This window comes from Mustela nigripes, chromosome 2 (genome assembly GCF_022355385.1).
Source record: "Mustela nigripes isolate SB6536 chromosome 2, MUSNIG.SB6536, whole genome shotgun sequence".
NCBI classification, from domain to species: Eukaryota; Metazoa; Chordata; class Mammalia; order Carnivora; family Mustelidae; genus Mustela; species Mustela nigripes.
Window position 1 is genome coordinate 23,128,318 of NC_081558.1, and position 26,298 is coordinate 23,154,615.

A 26,298-nucleotide genomic window follows, 5' to 3' on the forward strand; every position below is an offset into this window, starting at 1 on the left:
CCCTATACTGAATTCCTTGTGGTTGCCTGAATGTCATGTTCTCTTTTGCTCTAGGGTCTTTGTACATGTGGTGTCTTCGTCCTGGAAGGACCTTCTTGTTGTCTGGGCTGGTTCTTATCCTTTAGGTCTCAACATAGATGAGAAGCCTCCTTGTACCCCTTAAACCTAGTCCAGTTGATCCCCTGAGTGGGTTTCCTTCTCTTGGAGCCTTTATCACATCGAGTGTGGTTGCCTATTCCTTTGTCTCCTTTGCTAGACTATAATGTCCTCGAAGGAAGGAGATGCATCTTGTAAATTTTATATTCCCAGCCAGACACTGTGGCTGGCATGTAGTAGGGGGAATAAAAGATCGTCTTTCATTTGTGCCATGGCTGTATTTTGAGCACTGGCCATGTGCTCGGTGCTGTTTTAAAGACCAACGCATGTCACCATTCTGTGGGAGGTGGGATGGTGATGGTGACCCCGAGGAGGGGTCGTTGGACCTGCAGCAAGAATGACAAGGAAGAGGAGGCAAATATTCAGGGACCTGGGAGAGACCATCACTGGCCAAGAATACAGGAAAGGTACAGACAGAGATGAGTCTGGTGGTTTGGAGTTAGAAAGATGGCTGGAAGTCTGGGGCCTGGGCAGGAGGGGGCCTCTGAGCACGCAGGACCAAATCGTGAAGAGCCTGTGTGAGTCATGGTCACGAGTGATCAGTCATCCGAGGGTTTCAACAGAGGAAGGACACCATCAGAATTATTCTTAAAAGCTCCTTCTGGCAGCCATGTAGGTGGTAGGACTTGTCTGACTCCAGATCCTGTTCTCCGGACCAAAATATGTTGCCTCCCGACCCCCAGCTGGAGTTGCCTTTAACCACTTGGGTGGATGGTTAGAAAGAAAGAATAAAAAAAGAATTAGAATAGCGTTTTCATGCATCAGATGTATGTAGGAATCCGTCTGGAGAAGGTAAAGTCTGAATGGACTTGGAAATTGCTCTGTGTTCTTCCACTTTGAAGGAGAGAGAGGATTTCCCTCCTCTGGCCGTGGTTGGGGTACAGGGGTTGGGAGTTGCCTGCCGTACTCACTGGTCGATTCCATCTCTCAGGTGCCATCCGTCAAAGGAGGCTGCTTTGGCAAACAGCTTAATTTCTGTGTTTGTGCCATTCTGAGGACATCAGTCCAACCTTTTGCTGAAGAACCTGGCTTCGTTCCATTTTCAGTCTCACTTATCACAGATTTTGGTGCTGAAGCTGGAAAAGGCTGGTGGATTCTGAAAACCAGTCATGGAGCAGGTACACACACAGCCTTGTGTTTGTGAACATGAGATTTTGGAGTCCTTTCCTTGGCAGCAGAATTAGCGTTCATATAACCTCCCTGTAACTGTGATCTTGGGGAGCTGTTCCAAGTTCCCCCCATGTGAGCACCAACCGTGGGAGGCATAGGCTTTGTGAGCTGTCCTTGTTACAATCGAGCCATGTTATGCCTGAACATCTTGTGTCTTCCCCTGCCCCATCATAATAATTTCTTGCACCTGTGCAGAAACCTTTAGGAAATAATTTGTGTCTACGTCCTCATCTTGAAGTCGAGAGCAAAGAGGGTATTATTTTGGTGCCTCAGATAAGAAAGCTGAGGCTTAGAGAAGTGGTTTTCCCCAGATCAAGCAGCTAGGGAGTAGGATGATCTAGATTCAAACTCTTGTTCTTAGGCTCTGAGACCCATTTTCATTCTACTGGACCAAAAGCTTTCTGCGGGGTCAGGACTAAGTTATTGCTTGGTGTCCCACTCAGTTCTTGGTGCCATTCTGATTACTTAATGGGTTATTATCAAATACTTATTAAACTAAGTTGAACAGAGGCGGACAACAACTCGGAATAGAAACTCTGTAGGACAGATTTTCGCACTGACCCCAAGACCTTGTTACTTTGGCTGTGCCTTATCTTATATAGATGTTCCCATCTCCCTTAGCTAGCTGGATGGTACCTTCTGTGCTCTGCCAGTGGGGGTTTTAGTTCACACTTCTGAGTAAGTCCTGGAAAAGATGTAATTAAGGGCTGGAACAGAATTTTATTCACCACCGTCAGAGCCTTCATTGATAGGTGATTTCTTTTGTGGAAAACAAATGTCTATCTTCAAGCTGACATAGTCCCATTCATCCTGGACTATCCTTTCAAGAAGTTAATGACAGTTCCATGGCCCAGGAAGGAACTCGTCCAGTTATTCTCCTCCAGCTGAAGTGTCCTGAGAGGACTTTTTAAGCTTTATGGTTCAGTAGACTTGATTCTGTTATTCAATGAAGCCATTCCCAAGAAGGCTACATGAGCGGGAGCCCATGCCATCAACTGCGGGATCTTTTGGAAAAAGTACTTTTCTTCTCTTCCTCACTCCCTGCCTGACGCCGTGGTCCTCGGGCAGCCCCTGGAGCAAACTTTGGTTCTTTCCATCTGCAGTAGCTTCGCACGGGTTGCACTTGGGCCAATGTAGCCTTAGCTGTAGAATGAGGCGGCTTTGGTTTGGAAATTGACCATTCCTGTTGATAACAGGCACTGATTGAATCAGCCTCAAATTGATAACAGCTATCTCCCGTGGAAACAAAGATAGTTTGTTATTCATTCTGATCCTGTCTTCTGATGTAAGCTCTAGGCTTATTTTGTCTTGTACAAGTCTGATGTGGGCTTCGGTAACCTGAAGGAGCGGGGAAGGGGGAGGAGTGAAGGAAGGGGAGAGAGCCCCAGGTACCGGCTGGATGTGTTTGCGCTTTTGTTCCGTTACCTGCTTTCTCTGGAAACTTTATAGATTAGCTTTTATAATCCACTTTGAAATGTTTGCCGTTTTGAAAGCAGAAGCAATCTTTGCAGCTTTCAGGCAGAAGGTCATTTTATACAAAATGTTCATTGGTGTGCAACAAAGCTTATTTCTTCTACAGGAACAAAGAAATAATGAAGGCTCCTTAAAAGCTGTTTTTCTCTAAAGAAATGATCGTCTTGATAGTTGGTGATTTCTATGTGTCATTTCTATCGGAACTGAAAAGTAAAAACATTTGTATCAATAAGGATTACTGAATATTAGGAAGCTCTCAGATAGGACTCTGTGGATTTCAGGGTTCCACAGTGGGATGGAGAAGAGTTCCCTGTTTAATTGTGTCCATCTTTCCAGGTTCTTGATTTTGCCCTGGCTTCTTGCCTGCTGGTCCTTGGTTGATCTAGGTCTCTATGATCTGGTTGTTTCTGGAACATTTTCTTGCCTCCAGAAGTTTGTTTGCAATGTTCCCATGGGCTGGGACACTGGCTCAACACCTTTCCTTGTTCTGCAAGAGCCTTCTGTTCTCCTTAGTAGCACAACTTTGATGTCACTTCCTTTTGGGAAGCGTCCTAGCCTATGGCCAGCATTCTTTGTCACTTGCCCCTTTATGATGAAATCACTCTTTCCCTTGTGTGTGACTCTTAACCCTTCTGCAAAAGCTTCATGTTGCCTCATGGCTCCCTGGTGGTACAAGTCTCACGCTTTGGGAAATAGTGATCTGAGTGTTCCAGCTACAAAAGCAGCAAAGATGAATCTACACAGAGTAATAAAAATAACCTCTTGAGAACAAACGGGAAGGGATTTCCATGCAGAAGGAATGGAAATGTAAATTTGAACATCCTCCTCTTCCCGTCCACCCCCACCCCCCACTTAATGGTTCACAAACTGTTGGTTTCTGACCCTTCATATAAGAAAGGAGTGTTTGAAATTAGCCCTGGGAACAAATCAATCTCATTTTGTCCCGATTCCCAGAGACATCTTTTTATGTGCTGACAGCATTTTAATGAGGATAGAGATTTTTCGTTTTATTTCTGGGATCAATTGAGTTTGAAATCTGGGATGCAGAGACGACCAGGGTCTCCTCTGCCCTCACTCCTGTAGATGGTCAACATGTTGCGTTCAAACTCTGACACATTATAGGGTACTAGGATAGCATTAACCCCAGGCACACACTGCTGGGCAGAAGGTGTAACTCGTCCTCCATCAAACTGCAGCCCTTTAAGCAAAGGCTGGTGAATTTAGTGTAAGGAAAAGATGAACCGGGGGGCGCCTGGCTGACTCAGTGGGTTAAGCCACTGCCTTCGGCTCAGGTCATGATATCGGGGTCCTGGGATCGAGTCCCGCATCGGGCTCTCTGTTCGGCAGGGAGCCTGCTTCCCTTCCTCTCTCTCTCTGCCTGCCTCTCTGCCTACTTGTGATCTCTCTCTGTCAAATAAATAAATAAAATCTTAAAAAAAAAAAAAAAGATGAACCATGCCACACCGGGTATGGTTGTGACCTCAATTATCACTCTTGATTGATCTATTTGGTTGTTCTTCTACACTGTTTAGTGCTTGCTAGATTTGAAAAAAGACTCATGTGATCTCTCTGCTATTTTTGACAATTCAATCATTAGCTTCGAGTGAACCATTGGTGCAACCCAAAGCCATGTTAATGGTTATGGATTTTCCTTAGAATCACCTCAGTTGAGCTTAACCCCCCTCCCTGCTTTTTTCTTTTTTTTTTTGAGAAAGAATTATGTATTCATTCCAGAAAAAAAATGGCAGTAAAAATGCTGACCTGATTATTAAATGTGTTGTTGCAAAACATTAAATGAAAACCACAAAATGTATTAAGTACTTTGAAATCTTTGTTAAATTCCAATATCCCATTATAACAGCAATTACAAGCCAAAGCTTTTTAGTTTTAACATGAGAAATAAAAATAACGTTTTTCTTTCCTGCTCCATATGGTTTTTATATTTCTGTTTTGCTTTAAGGATTTTCGTTTGTAATTGCTCCCTCCCCCGCCTTTTCCCCTTTCTTATTAAGAAACTTTTTTTCACTTGTACATAATTTGTTCATTCTGATAGAATTAGTAGGAGTCTAGTAGTAGGTTATTTTGTTGCATATCACATTTTCTGTTACTTTCACCCATCCCCTCACGGTACCATCCTTTCTTTCTTTTCTCCTGTTAAGCCGACATGATCAGGAATAAAGAAATAATAATAATAATAAATAAAATAAAATACAAGTAGAACAAACAAAATCGTTTTCTTTTTCTGATCTAATTTATACTGTGACTTGGTGTTCCATTTCCCCCCTCCTGAACCATGACGGAAAGCTTGACTTCGACGATGTCTTTAGCTATAGTCTTGATTTAAGTGTTTTTGGGGGAGGAGATGAGAGACTGCATTCTGTAGCATCATGCTGATTATACGTGGGTCATTCTAACAAGAAATAAGATGTGATCTTAAATGAAATGCTTTAATATCCCTTTATTCCTCTTGGCAGTTTTGCCTTCACCATGGCTATAAATAGTGTCCATGGTCCATGGCTTCTAGCATTTCTTATTTATAAAGATAGTTTTGTTTGTGTTTATTTCACTAAAAGGGAAGAGTTATTTGGAAATATTAAAAGTCGCTGAAACATACATCAACTCATGAACTGCAACTTTTTGGCTCATAGATGCTTTGTTCCAAAGCCAGGATGTGTATTCTAGTACACTGTTATCATTTTTGTTGAGTGACGGATAGCTCTGGCATCAGAGTGGGGAGGATCTGTGGACAACACTGCTGTTTCCTTGCCTTAGAGCTCAGTTTTGAATGCTAGTCTTCAAAACCATTTTTATTTCCAGTGTTCAGTTTTAATTAAAAACCACATTCACAATTCTATAATCCCATCTGCAGATCCGAAAGGAGAATTCATACAAAAGAAAATTAACTTATTATTATTAAAAGCACACTGCCTTTCCAATAGGTATAATCGAGGAACAGTTTCCCTCGGGCTCAGTGGTTCCTTATATAATAACTAAAATATTAGCAAATTTTAATTGATTTTCCTTACCTGCAAGTGGTAATCAAACTTATTTTTAAAACATACTTAATTTGACTTAGATGATAAGGGTATTTGCTCAGGAAGGAGAGATGAGAGGCTGTTCTTTTCTGCTGGCAAACGTCAGAGGTGGAAGTTGAGTGGTCTTGACTTTTAAATGGTGATTCAATTTATTTTCATTTTATCAACAGTAGGAATTTCTGTCCTCAGGACTCTGTTTTAGATAAATTGATAGCACATGATATACTTCTTAAATCGCATTTCTTTTGGGGCACCTGGGTGGCTCAGTGGGTTAAAGCCTCTGCCTTCGGTTTAGGTCATGAACCCAGGGTCCTGGGATCAAGCCCCACAGCAGGGAGCCTGCTTCCTCCTCTCTCTCTCTGCCTGCCTCTCTGCCTACTTGTGATCTCTGTCTGTCAAATAAATAAATAAAATCTTTAAAAAAAATAACATTTCTTTTTACTCGTGTATCTTTTTAAGAATATTTCAGAAGAGCATCTGTCCTTCATTCTTTCCCAAAGGGGTACAGATCTTGATGTGCTGTTTGTCATTACTGTTGTGCACTAGAGATGCACTTGTTTTGGGGGATTTGCCCCTGAATTTTCCCATAAAATGTGGGCCTGTCTTCCGGTAGCATCACAGGGCAGATTAGGATAGCCCTGTGGTCCATTGCAGCAAGTGTGAATCCTTTCAAAGAGCCCTATTCCAGAGTAATTCCTTCCTTTACATGAGATAACTAGTACGTATTGCTGCCAGCGGACCATCTTTTTTTGAATCTTATTTCTTAAGGCTTTGTAGTAAGCTTGATGGGAAAATATCTTCATGGAAACAAAAAAACCCACATATGAATTAAATCAAGTTAAAATAAAAAAAGGCATGTGGCAAATTTAACTTGAGAATGAACATAAAAGCTGGCTAGCTGACTAGCAGGGTACTCCCTGCTCCACACAGAAAACAGGGTTCTGGCTGATCTTAGTAGTTAGTGCAATGGTATTGAATTGTTTCCAATATATTCCCTTCTTGGACCCCGTTGTTATAGGATTTGTGTCCCCTTGGTGCCCAGGTTCTTGGTCACACTGCTTTGAAGAACGAAGACGTAGACCAGATGAAGAGTGGTGGGCAGCAAAGCAAAGTTTATTGAGCAAGAGTACAAAAGAGTACAAAGGAGGGAGCCCTGAGTGGGTTTATTGAGCCGAGTACAAAGATCCTGGAGAGGGAGGGAGACCTGAGTGGGTTGCATCAGAGTTTCTAAGTTTAGGGTTTATACCAGCTCTTTTGCAGAACTTTCTTAAGCAATCAGGGTGTGCTGAGTTGTGCCGATCAGGGCTTTGGTCACGTATCTGTCTACCTATTAGGTTCATGTCCACATGCTGATGGTCTTTTTTGGCTGACATCTGGGGGCTTAGGTCTTAACTGCCCCTTGCATTGATATTGACAAATGCTTTTGTAGTTAATTGTCTTATTTTAGGAGGTTTTGTAGAAGTCATTTCTATAAAGACTGCAAAGCAGAATGTCAGTTGTGGTCATGTCTAAGCTGCAGAACAGGATGTCAGTGCTGTTTTCTCTTAGCTGTCGTGATCTCATATTTTCTTGTCGGGGATGCTATCTAACCACCTAACTGTCTTACTAACTCCTAACACCATGACGTGTATTACAGTGGTTGAAATACATTTCATGTTATGTTATATATGAATTTTGTATGGTGTATATGATATGCATATACATATATATACACAAAGGCAAATGAAATGCATTTTTCTATATACACGAGATACATTTCGTGCTGTATTATTTCATGATAATTTCAACTACCTATTATTTCCATCTTGTTCTCTTATTTCTTGATGTTATGCTGCTTCGTTGTTTCCCTCATTTCCAACTGTTCACTTCTTCCAATACTATCTGTCTTGGTCATCCTGAAGTTTTATCGTCTTCTTATCTCTCAATTGTTTGCACATGTCATCCCCATTTCTTCTCTGGGTTCTCAGAGTACTCAGACACCACGGAACAGTAACCTCTGTGTGTTTAGGTAACTATCTAAAATATATATGACTTTTAAATATATCTGACATGACTTTTTTTGATAATGTAAGTGTGCAGACATGTATAATATTTGTAACCATTCTGTAAACCTCAGTATGTGACTGATTTCATGACACATACATCAACATTCTAAATCTGTTACAAAGATGAAGAGAATAAGCTCTCCGAAATACGTAGGTTCCTTGCACCATTGTCCGTCGCTCATCTGTCAAGGTCCACCTGGATCCATTTGCAGATTGGATCATGTGATCCCAGGTGGCTACAGACACCATTGTTGAGGATGACTCTAGGAAGACTGTGACCCAATGAAAGCTTGGAGCCAGCGGGTCCAATCTACATAGAGTGTGTCTCCTTATTTTTCCTTTTCCCTGTTTCTCATCCTCTCCATGGTATGCTTCTCTTCTAGAAAGCATATAATGTCTTCTAGTGAAGATACTTATATACACAGATTTTAAAAAGACGAATGAAAGTTGAAAAGCCTTGGAGGGCTGGGGGATATCATTAATCAAAGCAGCAGGGATGAGTTCAGCTCTAGGATGAGGGCTGCTGTTTTTTGTCACTGGTTCTCAAACTTTAGTGGCTTCTGAATTCCCTGGAGGGCTTGTTAGAGCAGATGGCTGGGCCCACTGCAAGCGCTTCTGATTCTGTAAGATGGGATGGGGCTTGAGAACACTCATTTGCAACATGTTCACAGATGAAACCACTGCTTCTGGAAGGGGACAGCCCTCAGAGAAGCACTACTCTAGGGTCACTGTTTCAGGGGTTTCAGATGAAGAAACTGAGGCCTGAGAGGGGAAGGGGCTTGCCTAAGATGTAGTGGGTTGCATCTAGGCTAGAATTAGAACTGGGTCTTCTGGCTCCGAACCTGTAATGTTCTCCTGGGGTCTGTTCTTTGATTGACCAGAGAAGGGAAAATCTCTTCCGGACCACCTGAAGGAAGTGTGGGAATCCCTGATTCCTGTCTGCGGGCAGCACTGTCCTGGCTGGCCTCTCTCTTTCTCTGTATGTTCTATGGAGAGAGAAAATTTAATGGTCTGTATTGGTGTATTAATGTTACCCACATATATTCCAACCTCTCCATTCCCATCTCCAATTTAGTAATTATTCATGGAACATTTGTCTGTTGATTTGTAATCATTTAGAGATGATGAGTACCTATGTCATCATGTTTCAAACATGGCCTTAGATTAAACTCGGGTCTGTATTATGTCAATTAAAAACAAGTTAAAGATAGCCTAGGCTACAAGAGTAACCAGGAGAAAAATAGAAACGGCTGAATTTTTACCTGGATCTGATGGTTTTGCTTTTAGTTCGATGAAATTTCAGTAAGCTATTATCTCACTAAATGCGTTTTCTTCCGTATTCTCTAGCCTATGTTTTCAACTTAATGTTGGCAAATTCAAATCAAAGTAAAAATGATTTCGACAGGTGACTAATGGCCTTTAAATGGAATTTTATGAAAGTGCTTTCATAAGAATATGGATTGGTTGAATTTATTTGGCTAAGAAGAATAACAAGAGTTGTGTATTTATGGGTACTGCTTATTGATTTAATTTCAGCAATTTTCTTATTGGAATGCAGATTGTCAAATGGCATTGAGGTGCCATCAATTCAAATAATTGTCGGCTCATAATTATACCCTAGAACTGGATGCAGAAAGAACTGCTTTGAATGATTGAGGGAATTCACACAAGCAGTGTTTCCCAAACCAAAGGGGAAGAAAGTTAGCCCACTTAGTGTTGGGCTTAATTTAATGAATCCTGACCGAGAGCCTTCTGTACCTAGAGAAGACACTCTTCTAGGTTGATTTCAGCATCCACATATGGGGCCTCGAGGGCCAGTGTCTTTGAATTGTTACAAATTGCTATGAAAATGGATGCAGAATTTGTGCACATGTATACACACATACCATGCTGGAAAAACGTTGGTTCAACGATGAAGGCAAAAACCAGATTTGGACACTGATGTTGCTCTTCTCAGTTTTGTGGGCACAAAGGCTCCAAGTCACCGTGCGCGTGCCGTGACACAGTCTGTCATCTTGGGGCAATGGAGAAATAATCCATCTTTTCACATTGTTGGCAGGGGGTCCAGGTCACAGTACTGATCTTCCATGTTGCCTTCTCTCTTTTCAGCGTCTTGTGGAGGCTGCAGAAGAGGCACACCTGAAACATGAATTTGACGCAGACTTGCAGGTAACCGATTCTGGTTGAGTTAAATTTTTCATGTGTTGGCTGCCGAACGAGAAACATGAAGTGTGCTGGAAACACCTGCTTTCAGTACCTGGGAGAGAGAGGCTTTCAGGAGGGTGGAACAGAGTTGGAATAAATGTGCCTATTTCTTGATGAGGCAGGGTGGTGATCCCCAACCGTTTCCACCATGACTATTATAGTTGGTAACGACACCCGCTCATGCACAAGCTTAGAACCAGATCTGGATGAACTCCTCCCCAGTTCTGGAGGACGTAACCAGTCAACTAACAATAGTCATCAGGACTCCTAATGGCATATTGATAAGATAGACAGCAGAATATGTGTAAATCCCGCTTCCCTGACTGAAAGCAAAATTGTGATGGATGTAATCTTGAATTGACTGTTAATTGTGTCTAAAAATTAAAGCATTCACTGAAATGGGGTTAGAGCATCTACTTAATAAACTTCTGCAGTAGATCTTTTATCCGGCTGTGGCATACCTGTGTTCGGCTAAGAAGGATTTTGATGTTGCCATGTGCATAGAAAACATTTTAAAAGGTAACAAATGAATCGAATAATACTTGGAGGTTCTTTTGAGTTCCTCTTCCTCTTGAAGGAAATCTTATCTGTATTCTCATTTTGAGTTCTGTGGTGTTTCCTCACTGCTAGGTAAACAGAAGGAGTGAATCTTAATCTTTAAGTCTGTGCTTTGCTAGAATGTATCTCTTCTAGTGGCATGTGGTTACAGTTAGGAAGTAGTGTTTATTTTGCTGTGTTTTCATTTATTGGAAATGATAAAGGCAGACATAAATATGCAAGCACAGAGAAGGTGGTGTTACAAAAATAGCCTTTGGTGTCTTCATTCCATGGATGAACCTCTTCTCATCCCTCCCCATCTATATTTTTTGCCTTATGGGTAAAAGAATGCTCACCCAAATGGGGGTAATTGAAGAAAGTCTAATAAAAGGAGTATTTATGAAGGTATGGTTAGAGGAAACACCCAGAAACCAACAAGTGATGGTGTTAACCCAGGGCAAACCACACTCCTGGCCTGAGGATCAAGAGGAAGGAGTGGTTTCCAGAACCAAGGTAGAGTTGCTATCTGGAAAGGGTATTTGATAGAGATGCACAGCCAATCCTGGTGAACTAGAAAGATGAAATTTAGGGGGATAATATCCTGATAATGGTGTCTAGCCTTCTGATATCTTGCTGGTACCCACCATTGGCTGAAGCCAACTACTGGTGGGGTTGATGTAGTTCAGTCTTCTGAAATTGAGCTATGTGCAGAAGGATGCAGAGAGGGAAGAGAGGGAAGAGAAACTGTCAAACCCACCATTTGGTGGTCCTTTTTAGGCATAAACACCAACATATGAAGCAAAGAGAACCAGGACTGTAGCCAAGCACAAGAGGTTCTGGGGGTAGGGGTGGGTGGAGAAGTGCCAGGGACTATTGGTAACATCAGGAGAGGGGCAGGGAGGCCAGCCCAGCTCTTTGAACAAAAGCACAGGAGAAGGGGCAGAGGAGTCAGCTGAAGAAGCACCTTGCTGCCCCCAGCCAGGTCTACTTGGTGACTGTAGGAAGATCCAGGGGCCCTGTGCTGGCCTTATTTTGAGTGTGCCTCCTCTTCAGAGAGTTTGGAGTTCTTAGAGTGGGACAGAGAAGCATCAGGAAGCAACTTTGTGACTATGAGGGTTGTAAGGACCTCTTGAATGTGTTGCCAAGAGAAACATTCTCCTTCTCCTGGTGGAATATTCTTGTTGTAAATTACCATAACCCAACTCAGAGAAACTCAAATGAGATTATAATGTTGAGTAAAATAAGAATCCCTCTAGTTCTAAGGGTCCACTCAAATAAGATACAAATAAATAGACATAGATGATAAATAAGTTTATACATAAATAAGAAGGGAAAGCTCAGGGCACCTTGGTGGCTCAGTCAGTTAAGTGTCCGACTCTAGATCTCTCAGCTCAGGTCTTGATCTCAGGGTTGGAATTCAAACCCCACATTGGGCTCCAGGCTGGGCATGGAGCCTATTTTTTTTTTTAATGACAAAGAATAGGGAAAGCTCTTACAGTAGAATGTCAATTAATAAATACAGGAGAGATGGTGGAGATAGAAGATTAGGGTAATAATTCAGGCAAGAATCTTCAGTGGATACTAAAACTAGTAGGAAAGAATTCGTTGAACATTGATAGTTTCAAAGTATCTGTCCACAAGTTACTTATTAATTACAAAGGGGAATGTAGCAACTTTACCATGGGAGAAACCTGGCAGATGCCACTTGAAAAAGGTAATCAAAGTTAGTGTCACCGGTGATGAGACAAGGGGACATCAAGTGCCTCCGGATGTGTGTTGAGCTTTAGGACAGCATCCTGATGTAGAATTCTTGCCCAGAATGTGTAGCCTGAATTTAATCATGATAAAACATCAGACAAGGGGCACCTGGGTGGCTCAGTGGGTTAAGCCTCAGCCTTCAGCTCAGGTCATGATCTCAGGGTCTTGGGATCGAGTCCCGCATCGGGCTCTCTGCTCATTGGGGAGCCTCCTTCTCCCTCTCTCTGCCTGGCTCTCTGCCTACTTGTGATCTCTGTCTGTCAAATAAATAAATAAAATCTTAAAAAGAAATCAGACAAATCTGGATTGAGGAATTTTCTACAGAGTAACTGGCTGGACTCCTCTTCAAACCTTCCAAGGTCAAGAAAGAGAAAGAAACATTGAGGACCTGTTGTAGACTACAGAATGCAAGAGATGTGTAACAGTGAAATGTGACCGATCCAGAACCAGAAGCTAAGATTTGAAAATGGACTCTGCTTTAGATAATAATGATGGATTCATGTTGAATTTCCTGATTTCCTTATATTATACTTATATGGGAGAGACTGTCCTTGTTCTTGGATTTTTCTGGACCAAGTATTTGCATCCACTGGTCCAACAGGAAGCAGTGAGTTTATAGGAGAGTGAAAAAGATTATTGGAAAAATCTGGTGGTGTTTAGAGCTCATCTAGTCAATTTTATTCTGAGATCAGTTGTCTACAAAACATGAATGGGCAAGGGAGGTAATGATGTAATGACCCGAGGGGATTATTTATTCTTCAGCAGAGGACAAATGTTCTGTGATTTAACTCAGCTAACCTAGGACCATCCTTTTTTGTCCCTAAGAAGTGAGTGTTACTTTCAAGAGTGTTCTGATTTCCTATTATTGAAGCTTTCAGTGGAACTCTGGTGTAGTGCAGCTGATTCCCTTGTCAAATGTGGTGTTATAGGCGTAAATGCAGCATTAGCATCTCTCTCCAAAGGAGAGAGACAGACAGAGACCGACAGAGAGAGAGACTGAGAAAATTAGTTCTCTTGGGCACAAAGAAGGGGAGCCCAGTTTATATCAGGGGCTATAGCTATGGTCTGCATGAGAGTAGAGGTTGAAATAATCTGTCAATATTACAGAGGGTCATTTACTACCTGGACCTCAGACCTTGGCAAAGTCTTCTTTGGATCAGAGTAAACCATGTGTGTTTTTGTGAGAACCTGTGAAAGAGAAGGCTTTGAGAAAATGAATGTGCATGGAAGAACGCAGGTCTTCTTCAATGAAGGTTTTGAAGCCGCAAAGCTTCAATGCTATTAAATGCAAGTCTTAACAGCTTGGATGTCGGCCCCATCGCTGTCACTGGGATAGCAGGTCTGCGCACGGGCTCTGGGTTTATTGCTACCACAGTCCATTAGAGCTGATCAATTGTTAATCTGGGTTCCACTGACCTCTTGACAACCCCTGCCAGTGGATTGTTTTTATCAAAAAAATTTCAGACTACCATCTGCTTGTAGGAAGCTAATGTGGAGGGTGTCCCTGTGCTATTAGTTCTGAGAGATCTGGGAGTCTGTTTCCGTACAGAAACAAACAAACAAACAAAACAGAATGGTGCTTTTATAAAATTTCCTGAACTTTTTAGCTTCGAGTCTTAGACCCCTGTCCCCAAAATAGAAAAGAAATGATGGGTCTGCCTCTTTCCATTTAGATTGGAGTCTGCATCAGTGCTTTGAAAATGAAGGATTTGCTTCTCATTGGTAGAATCATCAAGAGTTGTGGGAAGAAAGTTATGCCTCCTTGATGGGCAGGATTTTATTTTTCATTTAAATGTTGTCTTACAGTCTCTTTAGAGGTTGATGTTTTTCTCATGGGCTTCTGGCCTTGATATCAGCAGTCCCCTTTGTAAGATCCTCTGACACGGTATTAGCTTATTCTGAATAAATACTATATGGGGGCAACAAGCAGAATCCAGCCTTGGAAGGGTAACCCACGTAATCAGCCCACCATACAGCACCTTCCATGGAAACCGGAACTGCCTGGTCCTCTTTGTTGGCCGGAAAACTTTATTGTTAGCACGAGGGTCAGTTCAGCCTTCTCTCTGACTTGTCCCTCTCCACGGGTGGCCTGAGGGTCCCAAGATGGGTCTTCTCTTGGTTTTGTTCTTTACCCTCTGATATCTCTCCATTTGGGCAATTTATAGTTATAACTGAACAGAACAGCCCCTTATTAAAGGTTTTTTATTCTGTGCTTTGAATTAACATAGGGTTTTTTTTAATGTAAAGCTCATATGAGATGGATAATTATAATAATAACAATTGAAAAAAAAAAACCTGTGTCTTGATTATAATGTACGATTACTTTGGTGTTTTGCCCTCATTCAACCCAACGAGAGGTAAGGCTGGAGTGGTGGGAGCAGACGCTGGCCCCGATTATCCTATCCATTGATGAATTTCCAGAAAACTAGGTCTACACGTGTAGCATAACTTGGAGAGAATGCTTTCCCCTTCTTACATACTCCTTCTTTTTGGGTTTTTCCATTGGCAGTGAAGAAGATGAAAAAAAAGTCCTTTTGACAGTTTACTAAAAACCTGCTTATCTTTGAACCGCAAACATATTTTCTTTGAAAGCTGTCTCCAGTAAGTGCCAATTGCACAGAGCTGGTGCACAGCAGAAAAACAAACAAACAAACAAACAAACGTGGTTTTGAATTGTGTAGCCTACAGAAGCCTTTGCAATTGCAAAGTTTTCTATAATAATTTTTCTTTGTTATTTTGTAAGTAATAGGAAAATAAAAAGCCTGGGGACATGCAGAGGGATAACAAAAGTGTGAGTGGGGAGGAAATGGGGAATGGAGTGTCTCGAACGTCCCCTCCTGGTCATCCCCAAGTCACAGACCTACCTTGCAAATGCAGTGGCCTAACTGCAATGTTGGGGTCGGGCGTTTGGAGGGAAGGAGTCTGACACCATGATGGGGAATCTCCACGTGGTGATACACCCCCCTCCCGGGGGCAGCCTCCCACCGCTGTCTCCTGGCCAGACCTGTTAGAGCGGGAAGGTCCTTGCTCAGGGGGTCCCTGGTGAAGGGAGGGGCTGGCTCAGGAGCTCCAGGGTCCGCCACCGTAGGAGCCTGTATCAGCATTCACGGGGAGAAGAAAGTCTTTCCCGGAAAGGCTGAGAAAGGGCAGCGGAGCAGAGAGCAGGAGAGCAGAGCTGTCCTTTTCCCTGACAACACCTTCCGGCTGGTCAGTGAGGCTTTGCCCTGGGGAAACCCGCATGTTCTGGGTATAACCATAGCATGGGTTTAGTAGAAGTTCTTTCTGAGCAGAGGAAATCACGATCCTCACAAGGTTTTTCATGCCCTCCTGTCAAGCTCCAATTCATCCTTGTCCCCTCTGCCTCAGTGAGGCATCGAGCTCCTTGGAGGGAGGAGCAGAGCACAGAAGACCCCGTCCCCAGAATTAGAAATGATGCTTTTCCTAGAGGTAGTGAATCTGCTTTTTGTGCATTATCAAGAAACACAGGGGTCACATCTACAAGAAATTAAATGACAAGAGAAGGAGGTTTGCACTTTTTCTATTAAAGTAACACCCCCCTTTCTGATCTAACTTATGAGACCATGCCCATTTTTTCCCTTTTTATCAGCGTGGTGATGGGGGGTAGTCACGTTAGTCCTCTGAATTTTAAGATATTACATTTGGATATTTCTTAGTTAGGCACCACAGGTCATATATGCACAAGACTGACATGTAAATGTTCCCCCAGAATCTCTGTGCATGCACATTTAAAAATGAAAGCCATTTCTCAGTTGCCACATAAACACTCTCTGTGTACACACACTATTATTTTTGTTCATTTGGTTGGAATGTTAACAGCTTTTCATAAGGTCCATGCAGGACTGGGCTTTGTGTTAATGAGTTGTCTGGTGGTCCCCTGTGAGACACAGGACCCTGACTGTTGGTCATGTGAAAGTTTAAGAAGGGGTGGCAGATGGAACCTCTACTTGACCCAACCCAGAGAGCCTTGGTCTAGAAGTCTGGAAATGTGGGTTCCAGTAGATCCCATCTACCTGGACCATTTATGTGTTTCAGAGATCTGCTACTGTGGTCTCTTTGCTCCTCCATGAAATAATGCACTTGTAGCATCTAGACAGTTTCTAAGATTTCATCCATTTCCCAAGTGCAGCGGCCATGCAACATGTAGTTGTGCTTAACCTCCTCTGTGTCCAGTGTCTGTTGTGGGTATGACCGTGAGCTCAGCGGATGCTGTCTTTTCTCATAATATGCACCATCTAACAGTAGTGATGGATATTAAAGCCACAGTGAAGTAAATAATTATTACATTTCAATCATGATCAACGACATGACCGAGAGGGACAGGGCATTATCATGATGTACAACTAGCAGAACCTGGGAGTTCAAGGCACCTTGGGGCAAAGCCCCCAGTAGTGAGCCTTGGCAGAGTAGAGAGTCTAGAGTTCACCGCCACCACCGCTAGAAGAAATGACCCCAGACACAGAGAACCCATAATATCTTTATTTCCCATAAGTGCAAAACTTTTATCTTCTTTCCATATAATAATTTTTCTCACCTCTAAACTCTAATGACATTTTCTTTCTGCTTCTTTTCTGATGCTCGCCATTTTCTATGCTGTTAATTTTATCCACATATGTCTATGTATTGCTTAATTTAACATTTATCCAGGACTCAGTACATGTTAGGCTCTGTTCTAGAATGTTCTCAGTATATATTAAGCACTGTTCTGGGTTGTGGGACTTCCACAAACTGAGATGTGACCCCTGCCCCCAGGAAGTTCTAATCTGCCTTTTAAAGTATATTTTTTAAGTTGTTGCTTTAAAGATTACAGTGAGCATACTTAACTTAAGTGTACAGTGTATCTAGACTTAATTTAGTGTATGAAGTACCACTTCGTGTGGAACAAAAACTTTTCAACGGTGTAATTCTACCTACCACCATCCTTTGTGGTATTATGGTATATTGTACTTCCGTACATGTTATAAATAACATAAAAGCGTTATTTTTATTCGGCTTTATGTTTGGTTTAATCAGCAGTTTTCTAAGAAATTAAATAGGAAAAAAATAGCAATATATTTTACCCACACATTTGCTATTTCTGGCGCTCTTCATCCCTTCCTATGGATTTAAGTTTCCATCTGTTACCGTTTCTCTTCAGCCTGAAGAACCTCTCTTAGCATTTTTATTTATTTTACTATTATATTTTTACATTGCACGTGTGGGAACCACAACTTCTCTCAGCTTTTGTTTACCTAAAAATATCTTTATTTCACCTTCATTTTCGAAGGGTAATTTTGCTGGTTATAGAATTTTTACTTGACAGTTTATGATTTTTTTTTAGCACTTGGAAGATATAATCCCATTCTCTACTGATCTTTAATGTTTCTGATGAGATGTCAGCCATCATTTTTATCTTTATTCCTCTGTATACAGTAAGTCATTCTTTCTTTGCTACTTTTATGACTTTTCTCCTTATCTCTGATTTTCAGTATACTATATAGTGTGATAAGTAAAGGGTATTTCTAGATGTGATTTTCTTTATATTCTACTTGGAGGTTGCTGAGACTGTTGAATATTCTTAACATATTTGGAAATGTTTTGACAGTGGGGAGCCTGGGTGGCTCAGTTGATTAAGTGTTGGGTCCCACACTCAAGGTGGAGTCCACTGGAGGGTTTGCTCTCTCCCTCTACCCGTCTCCTGCTCACATGCATGCTCTCTGTCTCTAAAATAAATGAATCATATGGTTTTACTTACTTGTGGAACATAAGGAATAACATGGAGGACATTGGGAGAAGGAGAGGAGAAGGGAGTTGGAGGAAATCAGAGGGGGAGATGAACCATGAGAGATGGTGGACTCTGAGTAACAAACAGAGGGCTTTGGAGGGGAGGGGGGTAGGGGTTTGGGATGGCCTAGTGGTGGATATTAAGGAGGGCACGTATTGCATGGAGCACTAGGTGTGGTGCATAAACAATGTATCTTGGAACACTGAAAAAGTAAAATAAAATAAAATAAATTAAATAAATGAATAAATAAAAAAATTTAACAATGATTTCTTAAGAATTTTATTGCCCCATTCTTTTAAAAATTCCTTCTAGAAATTTAAGTCACACCTATGTTAGACAGCTTCACCTTGTCCCACAGGTCCCTGTGGCTCTGTTTTGTTTGTTTCCAACCTACATCCTGTTAATTAGTCTCCAGGTTTACTGACCTGTTCTTCTTCTGTTAAATTCATTCAGTGAATGTTTTATTTTATATATTGCACTTTTAGTTTGAGGATTTTCATTAAATCTTTTTTATAGTTTCTATTTCTGGCTGAAATTCCTTGTCTGTGAACTGATTATAGTCATATGGTTGTTTTATTTAAGTCCTTGAACACAGCTACAAAATTTTAAAATTTCTTCTCTGATAATTCCAGCACTGGGTCATTTCTGTGTCTGTTGACTCCTTTTTTATTTTGAAGTGACTTTTCTTTCCCTTATTCATGTGTCTAGTAATTTTTTCTTGTATGATGGGCATCATAATCATAGCTTTGACTGATTTTTATAAATTTCTTCATTATATTTTAATATAGTTCCATCCATGTGCTAGGTGTTCTAAAAATACCAAGTTTATTGAATTTGATTAATTGGTAGTTGGAAACACTTACTTATGGCATGAAGAGACAGAAATGATACATCATATATAGCAGGATATCCTCCAGTGTTTTGATATTCTGCATTCTAACATTACATAAATATTGACTTCTTTGTTCCAAAAGTACCAAACAGGGCCATTTTCTGGCTGAAAGAAAAAGAAAAGTGCATTTTTGTTAAAATGCAAACACTATTTCTTAAAAAGTTATCATTTCTACAGCTTAGTTATATTAGTACCATCATGTATTCTAAATCCCAATAAAGGGATTAATATTAACAAATTTGGACAAAAAATGCAACTCAATAGCGAGAATAATTGGTTTGGTTTTATTTGACCAGTCATCTTACTTTATAGATCAGAGGGGGAAAATTATATTATTTGCTCCTTTCAAAGTTATTTTTTATGTGTCTGTACAACATTTACATATTAATGAACTTTTTTCTATGCTACTTTTGTGTTTAGAAACTCTGGATCTTGTATATAATTTCATTAACAAATGCAATTTGGTAAAATGCCTATGTGTTTTCCTCACTGTCCTAGTTTTCTTGCTACTATATATATATTTTTTTCATCATGACCATGTATATTTCAATTTGTAGCTAATAGTTGTTGTAGAAGTCTGAGTTACTGCTTTTGGGAGCATTTTCTTTCTTAACAAACTTATTGGCTATTTTGTGATTCTTTTAACTTCTGGGTTTTCCCAATCAGGCTTTCTCAAAGCTGGGAATACTTATTTAAAATAAATATTTGTTTAAAACACATTTGTTTTAAATAATATATTTTAAACACAATGAAACATTACCAGTTTAAACTTTATTGAATGTTCCAATTTACAAATACTTTTAAAATTTAGTTTTATTGTTTTCATATACACAGTGTGCTTGTGGTGTTTTGGACATCAGCCATTTTGGCTAACAGGGGCATTTTGGGACACCAGGACCACCGTGGAATATCTACAGTAATGTTAGGTAAACCCTTAGTGGTTCTTTAATTGTAATATTCAGAGTTCCCACAGTACATTTTAGAAACCATAATGTCTTTTGTGAAGAGAGCTAACTGCAGAGGCCATTGGCAGACCCCTGAAATTAACCTTGAATCTTTCTCTAGAAAATTGTTTGGCAGCAGTGGCAGTGTCCTTAAGTTGCTGATTTTTCACCAAGTATCGTTGTGGTCCAGGGATTTGGCAACTGCTATTGATTTTTTTTTTTTTTTTTTTGAGTAAAACTTGAACTTGCTGGCAATCCACAAAGTAGACAACTCAACAGAAATTTTCTGTTCTCACTTAAGCCTATTCAAAAAGCACCTAATATGTACTCAGCTGAATTAATCCTCATCTTTCATAGTTTGAGGTTAGTTTGTGATGTAGATGTTTATAATGCCTACAACATGTCTTTGGTATGGTAATCCTAATTCTTCACATTAGAACTTCTTTCATGACTAACAATTTTAGGATATTTCTCTTTGTTGATTAATTAATATGAATAGACTAGAGTAACAATGATAAGAATAATAGGCACCCTTATAAAAAATGTATTAAGTGCAACGATGTGGATGAACTAGAGGGTATTATGCTTAGCGAAATAAGTCAAGCAGAGAAAGACAACTACCATATGATCTCCCTGATATGAGGAAGTGGAGATGCAACATGGGTTAAGGGGGTAGAAGAATAAATGAAACAAAATGGGATTGGGAGGGAGACAAACCATAAGTGACTCTTAATCTCACAAAACAAACTGAGGGTTGCTGGGGGGAGGGGGGTTGGGAGAGGGGGGTGGGATTATGGATATTGGGGAGGGTATGTACTATGGTGAGTGCTGTGAAGTGTGTAAACCTGGCGATTCACAGACATGTACCCCTGGGGATAAAAATATATTATATGTTTATGTTTATAAAAAATAAAATAAAATAAAATAATGTATTAAGTGCAGGCAGTGGCTTAAACACTTAACAGACATTATTTCATTTATTTCCTCTTCATGATCCTATGAAATAGATACTGTTATTATCTCTGTTTGACACATGGAGAAACAAGATTGAGAGACCCCGTTATGTGCCCAAGGTTTTACAGCAGTGGGTGGATGAGTCAGAATTCATACCCAAGTCTGATGGCTTCAAAGACCAATAACTTATGTTGGGTCATGGAGCCACAAGTTGTAATATGAACCTTAATTTACACTGGACAAAATCTTGTAAAGCAAGAAATTTAAGATGATAGTTATCATGGGTTATTGAAAAGATCTATCAAATTCTTCAAGAAGAAATTCTTTAAAGTGGTAAATTCTGACCCAGAAACCCATGAAATGAAAAACTCTTCTTAAAAAAGATTTTATTTATATATTTGTCAGAGAGAGAGGGCACAAGTAGGCAGAGAGGGAGGCAGAGGCAGAGAGAGAAGCAGGCTTCCCACTGGACAAGGAGCCTAAGGTGGCACTTGATCCCAGGACTCTTGGATCATGACCTGAGCCAAAGGCAGTGGTTTACCTATTTTATTTTTAAGTAATCTCTACAGTCAACATGGGGCTTGAACCCACAACCCAGTGATCAAGAAGAGTTGCATGCTCTACTGACTGCGCCAACCAGGTGCCCTGAAAAAAAAAAATCTCTTAATAAAATACAAGGACTTCATAAAAATGATTACACATAGCTTTACTGATATTATTAGAATCATAAACATAAGGGAGACCCTTCCTCAGTTGGAAATTAGATCTGTCTTCTCTATAGTAACAAGTGTGACCTTTCAAAATGTAAACAGGGTTGGGTTACATATTTGCTTACACTCATACTTCACTCATTCTGAGAACAAAAAATGAACTCCCCGTGTTCCTACAGAGTACTACACAGCCTGCTCAAAATGTGGATTAACAGCTGCCTCCAAATCTTTGTGTCTCCTCTGCTCCTGACTCACTTTCTTCTGTTCATTGAGCACACCAGTAGGGTTTGCTTGTTTATTTTCTGTCTCCATTGGCAAAACATAAGCTCCATGAGGGCAGGCACCTGACAGGTGGTGGACATCCACAAGTACTTATTAGAATTAATTGAAATTCACAATGGTGATATTATTATACTAAAATCCACAGTTGACTGATGAGCACCTCAGTGCATTGTGAGTAATTTATGAAGTTGTCATCTGTTTATTTTAATTGGGAAAACATCTGATCCTTTCTTCGAATAAATACAAATGGCTTGACCAGAAGTGATTCAATTATTGCTGTAATAGTCAAAGACATTTTCATATATTAATGGCAGCCTTTTATTGAAAGAGTTGGCTTTTGTTGTCACTTGTAATAAATTCATGAATTTGCTAATTTTCCTCACCCCAAAATATTTTTCTGCCACTCAGTATGTAGTTACAAATATATGAATATACTAATTAATTATAAACCAATTAATTAAGTTTAATGAATATTATATTAAATGAATATTTATCAAGTTGTTTTATTTAACAGATATATACCTATAGAGAACATGTTTAAAATTGGAAAGGAGAAAAATTAGAAGGGAAACATGCTCTTACAACTTGGGTTTCCTCTTTTGGGCAGGTGCCCACCTACCTTCCTATTTGGCATAATCAGAGCTACAGATGTAGTATGTCTGTATTAGAGGTAGCCTCTCACATTACATGCAGGAGTTCTGGGGGAGACATAATCAGTTTCTAAGAGTGACTGTTCAGCAGCAAAATGGTTGTGATTGGAAGTCATCTGAATCTTTGTATCTACTAAGAAGGGAATTTCCAGCAGTGTCATCCCCTTAGAATACCGTTAAAATCTTTAAGAATCTGCCAGTTCCTCATGGAAAATCCTAGATATTACATTGCACTTGTCCATAGCAAAATCAAACAACAGACAAAAGAAGCAAATAACATCGAAAACAAAACAGCCTTTCTCATGCTGGTAGTCGTTAAAGGGGGAAAGATAATTTTCTTCCTTGAAGTATTTCATTAGGTCGCCTGGGGCCTGAAGTTTTGCTAATCAGCTGTGTGACCTTGGGAAAGTCATGTGATCTGTCAGACTTCATGTTACTTCAGGCCACTGGGGAGTTGGAGTGTGGGAGGAGAGCTGGTTTGATTTCCCTCCCTGATCTAGAGCTACCTAAGTCTGTGAGGTTGTGGCATTTCGCATGGGAAGGATAGCAATCATTTCTCCATAGGTTGCATGCTCATTCTTGCAGGAAATCCAGCAACTTCTACTGCATAGCATTGTCCTGAGGGAAACATCTCTGAGAAAAAAATTCTCTTTCTTTTCCCCGCCTCCTTCTAAGTAGATAATATACTTCCTATTTTAAACTTGAAAAAGGGAGATTTCAAGAAAAGATTCCGTGATTGTATTATTTTCAGACACCCCCATCAACAACTTTATTATTTTAGGTTTAAAGAGATTCTTATGAGTAATATAGAAGGACCTTTGTGTTCATGTGTGTATGTGCATGTGTTTGAGTGAGTGTACACGTGTGTGTATGTATGTGTATATGTGTGTGTGAGTGCACATGTGTGCACATGTGTTTTATGTATATGTGTGTGTGTGTGTGTGTATGCATGTGTCCATTTGTGTGCAGTGTGTGTGTGATTTTAAGAACTTAACTGTGGAAATGAAATGACTTGCTTTGCTCCAAACCTTTGTTTGCTGTATAGTTAAATTCAGAACCGAATCAAACCTTTGCTTTGGCTTATTTGGAAGTGATTATGTTGTGCATATGAATGTGTTCATAATATAGGCTTCCTCCTAAAAGGTTTCAGGTGACGGAGAACATACAACCACCACGAGGAAGCATTTTTTTCTAGGTTTAAAGCCTTTTGTCATTTCACTCCATGAGACGGGCTGAAATGTAGAGGTGGTTCTGATGAAAAGAAGCAAGAATGGAGAGGAGAAGGTTTTACAGCTTCGTATAACATTTTCTGAAACTCAGGTCAAGAGCACAGAGGACCAAGGCCAGCTTTAGTCTGTTCAAAATGCTTTTTTTTTTTTTTTTTTTTATTATGAGGCAATGAAAGAGGATTCATTATATCTGTTGATTAACAATCTGGATGAGGAGGTATTAGCTATCCAGAGAATGTCTTCTAAAGGTTGAAAGGTGCCGGCTTGACCCTTGGCTTTTTTCCTGGCTCGTGGCGAGACCCAGGGCAAATTTCTTCGCCTTTCGGAGTCCCGGTTTCTTCTGTGTAATTAGGTGGGTGATACTCTCCCATATGGGTGTCAAGCTCCCGTGGGGTTTTTGACCATATGGAGTATTCGGCACACACTGTCTAGTACAGAAGATGATCCCAGTTTGACGTAACCATCGTCACCATTGTGATGATTATTTTAACCAATACTCTCGATATGCAGAGACATTGATTACACTTATAATTGGATATTTAGTCTCTGCCTCCTTTGCAGACTGCAAGCTCCGTGAGGCAGACTCCACATCTGGTTTTTGGCATTGCAATTGGGGCTTAGGCACCTGACTGGGACTCAATGAATATCTTAAGAAAGACCGAATGACTGGGGGAGAAAAATGAAGGATCATCTCAAGAGTTAGATACCCATGAGGAAGGAGGTTAAAAAGCATCATTTGCCAAAGAGAAGATAGGTGATGCTTCTGGAATTGGTAGTCACTTCTGCAGCAGGAGGGCTGCCCAGGCTTAGCATATGAGCCATTTCATGCTTCTTTGGGAACGTGGTGGGCCACACAAATGGTTGTTTCATGTCCAAAGGTGGGCTGAACTCAAACCACCTTTGGCCATGCCTGTACCCTCCTAGGAGTGTGTGGGAGAAGCCTCTCCTCAAAGTAAGCAGAGAGAGCAAGAGACCTGGAACGATTTCCCCGCATCATCATCAGCCAGCATTGGAACACGAGACTAGCTAGTTGCTCAGTCTGGTTTCCTTGTTTAAACAGGTTTCTTTCTGTGTCAGACAAGGCGCACAAACAGGAGACTCCTGCTAGGACATATTTTCTCTTCCTGTTCCAGTTTCAGGAATGGCTCTAAGGGCAATCTCTCTTGTAACTGCCTAAAGTATTCTGTCTTTATTATTAAATACCAGGCATTTATTATATTCTACACTTCTTTTTGACTCTCTGTGCCAAATTTTTCTGTGACCTTCTGAATAAATAATGACATTGAACTGCAGAGCAGGTGGTTCTGGGAGCATGCCTTCCCATTTAAATTTCCAGGAGCACCACCGCGCTCTTAGAAGCGTCTTAGCAGGGACAGATGTCTGGAACTTAACTGTCTCTGGCTTTATGTATTCCACACCAGAGACAACATTAACTATCAGGTTAAATTCAGCAAAATTCCCTTTGGTGTGGAGACACCTAGATAGACTTTATGGGTCTCTTATGCCATAACCCCAACTGCAGGTTTAATATTTTTTTATTTTTTATTTTTTTAGGATTTTATTTATTTATTTATTTGACAGACAGAGATCACAAGTAGGCAGCGAGGCAGGCAGAGAGAGAGGGGGAAGCAGGCTCCCTGCTGAGCAGAGAGCCTGATGAGGGGCTCTATCCCAGGACCCTGGGATCATGACCTGAGCCAAAGGCAGAAGCTTAACCCACTGAGCCACCCAGGCGCCCCCCAGCTGCAGGTTTTAACCTTGAATCTTTTTTTTTTTTTTTTTTAAAGATTTTATTTATTTATTTGACAGAGAGAGATCACAAGTAGGCAGAGAGGCAGGCAGAGAGAGAGGAGGAAAGCAGGCTCCCTGCTGAGCAGAGAGCCCGCTGCGGGACTCGATCCCAGGACCCCAAGACCATGACTGGAGCCGAAGGCAGCGGCTTAACCCACTGAGCCACCCAGGCGCCCCTAACCTTGAATCTTATTCATACCTCCTGCCAGGTCCCTCTCCTGCCTCAGAGTATCATTTGAGAGGAGTTGCGGGATCTTGACTCAGAATCCCAAGGTGTGTCTTATACTTGAGACTGTCGGGCGAGGTTGCGGTTGGTGGGATCCTCACCGTCACATTTAACCCTCACACCAGTCTGGTGGAGGTGGGTATTATTATTGCTTCCACTTCACGAATGATAAAACTGACATTTAGAAAAGGTAGCTAAGTTCCCCAAAGTTCCACGGGACCCAGTGATAGGCCGAGGGTCAGAAATGAACTGGTTTCGATTCCATGAATGAGGCTTACGTCTTAAAGCTTTCTAGAAAGCCTCCTCTGTTTATGGATGCTTATTTCCCTCGCCTTTCTCAGAGCTGGTGTTGATGAGCGATTGGAGGTTGTAACGAACTTGGAAAGAGACTGTCAGAGGTATGGGTTGCGCGCAGTAGAGTTGAGTAGGTGTTGTTTTCATTCTCCTACTCCACTAGGC

At 40.9% G+C, this 26,298-nt stretch overlaps 1 protein-coding gene across 1 annotated transcript in view; it reads left to right on the forward strand.

Annotated features, from left to right (window-relative positions):
- Positions 1-26,298, forward strand: part of CACNA2D3 (calcium voltage-gated channel auxiliary subunit alpha2delta 3) — an 858,873-nt gene that overhangs the window by 235,208 nt on the left and 597,367 nt on the right. Inside the window, exon 4 of the mRNA XM_059389977.1 lies at positions 9,989-10,048. Coding sequence (XP_059245960.1) covers positions 9,989-10,048 — 60 coding nt within the window. The remainder of the gene's footprint in view (positions 1-9,988; positions 10,049-26,298) is intronic.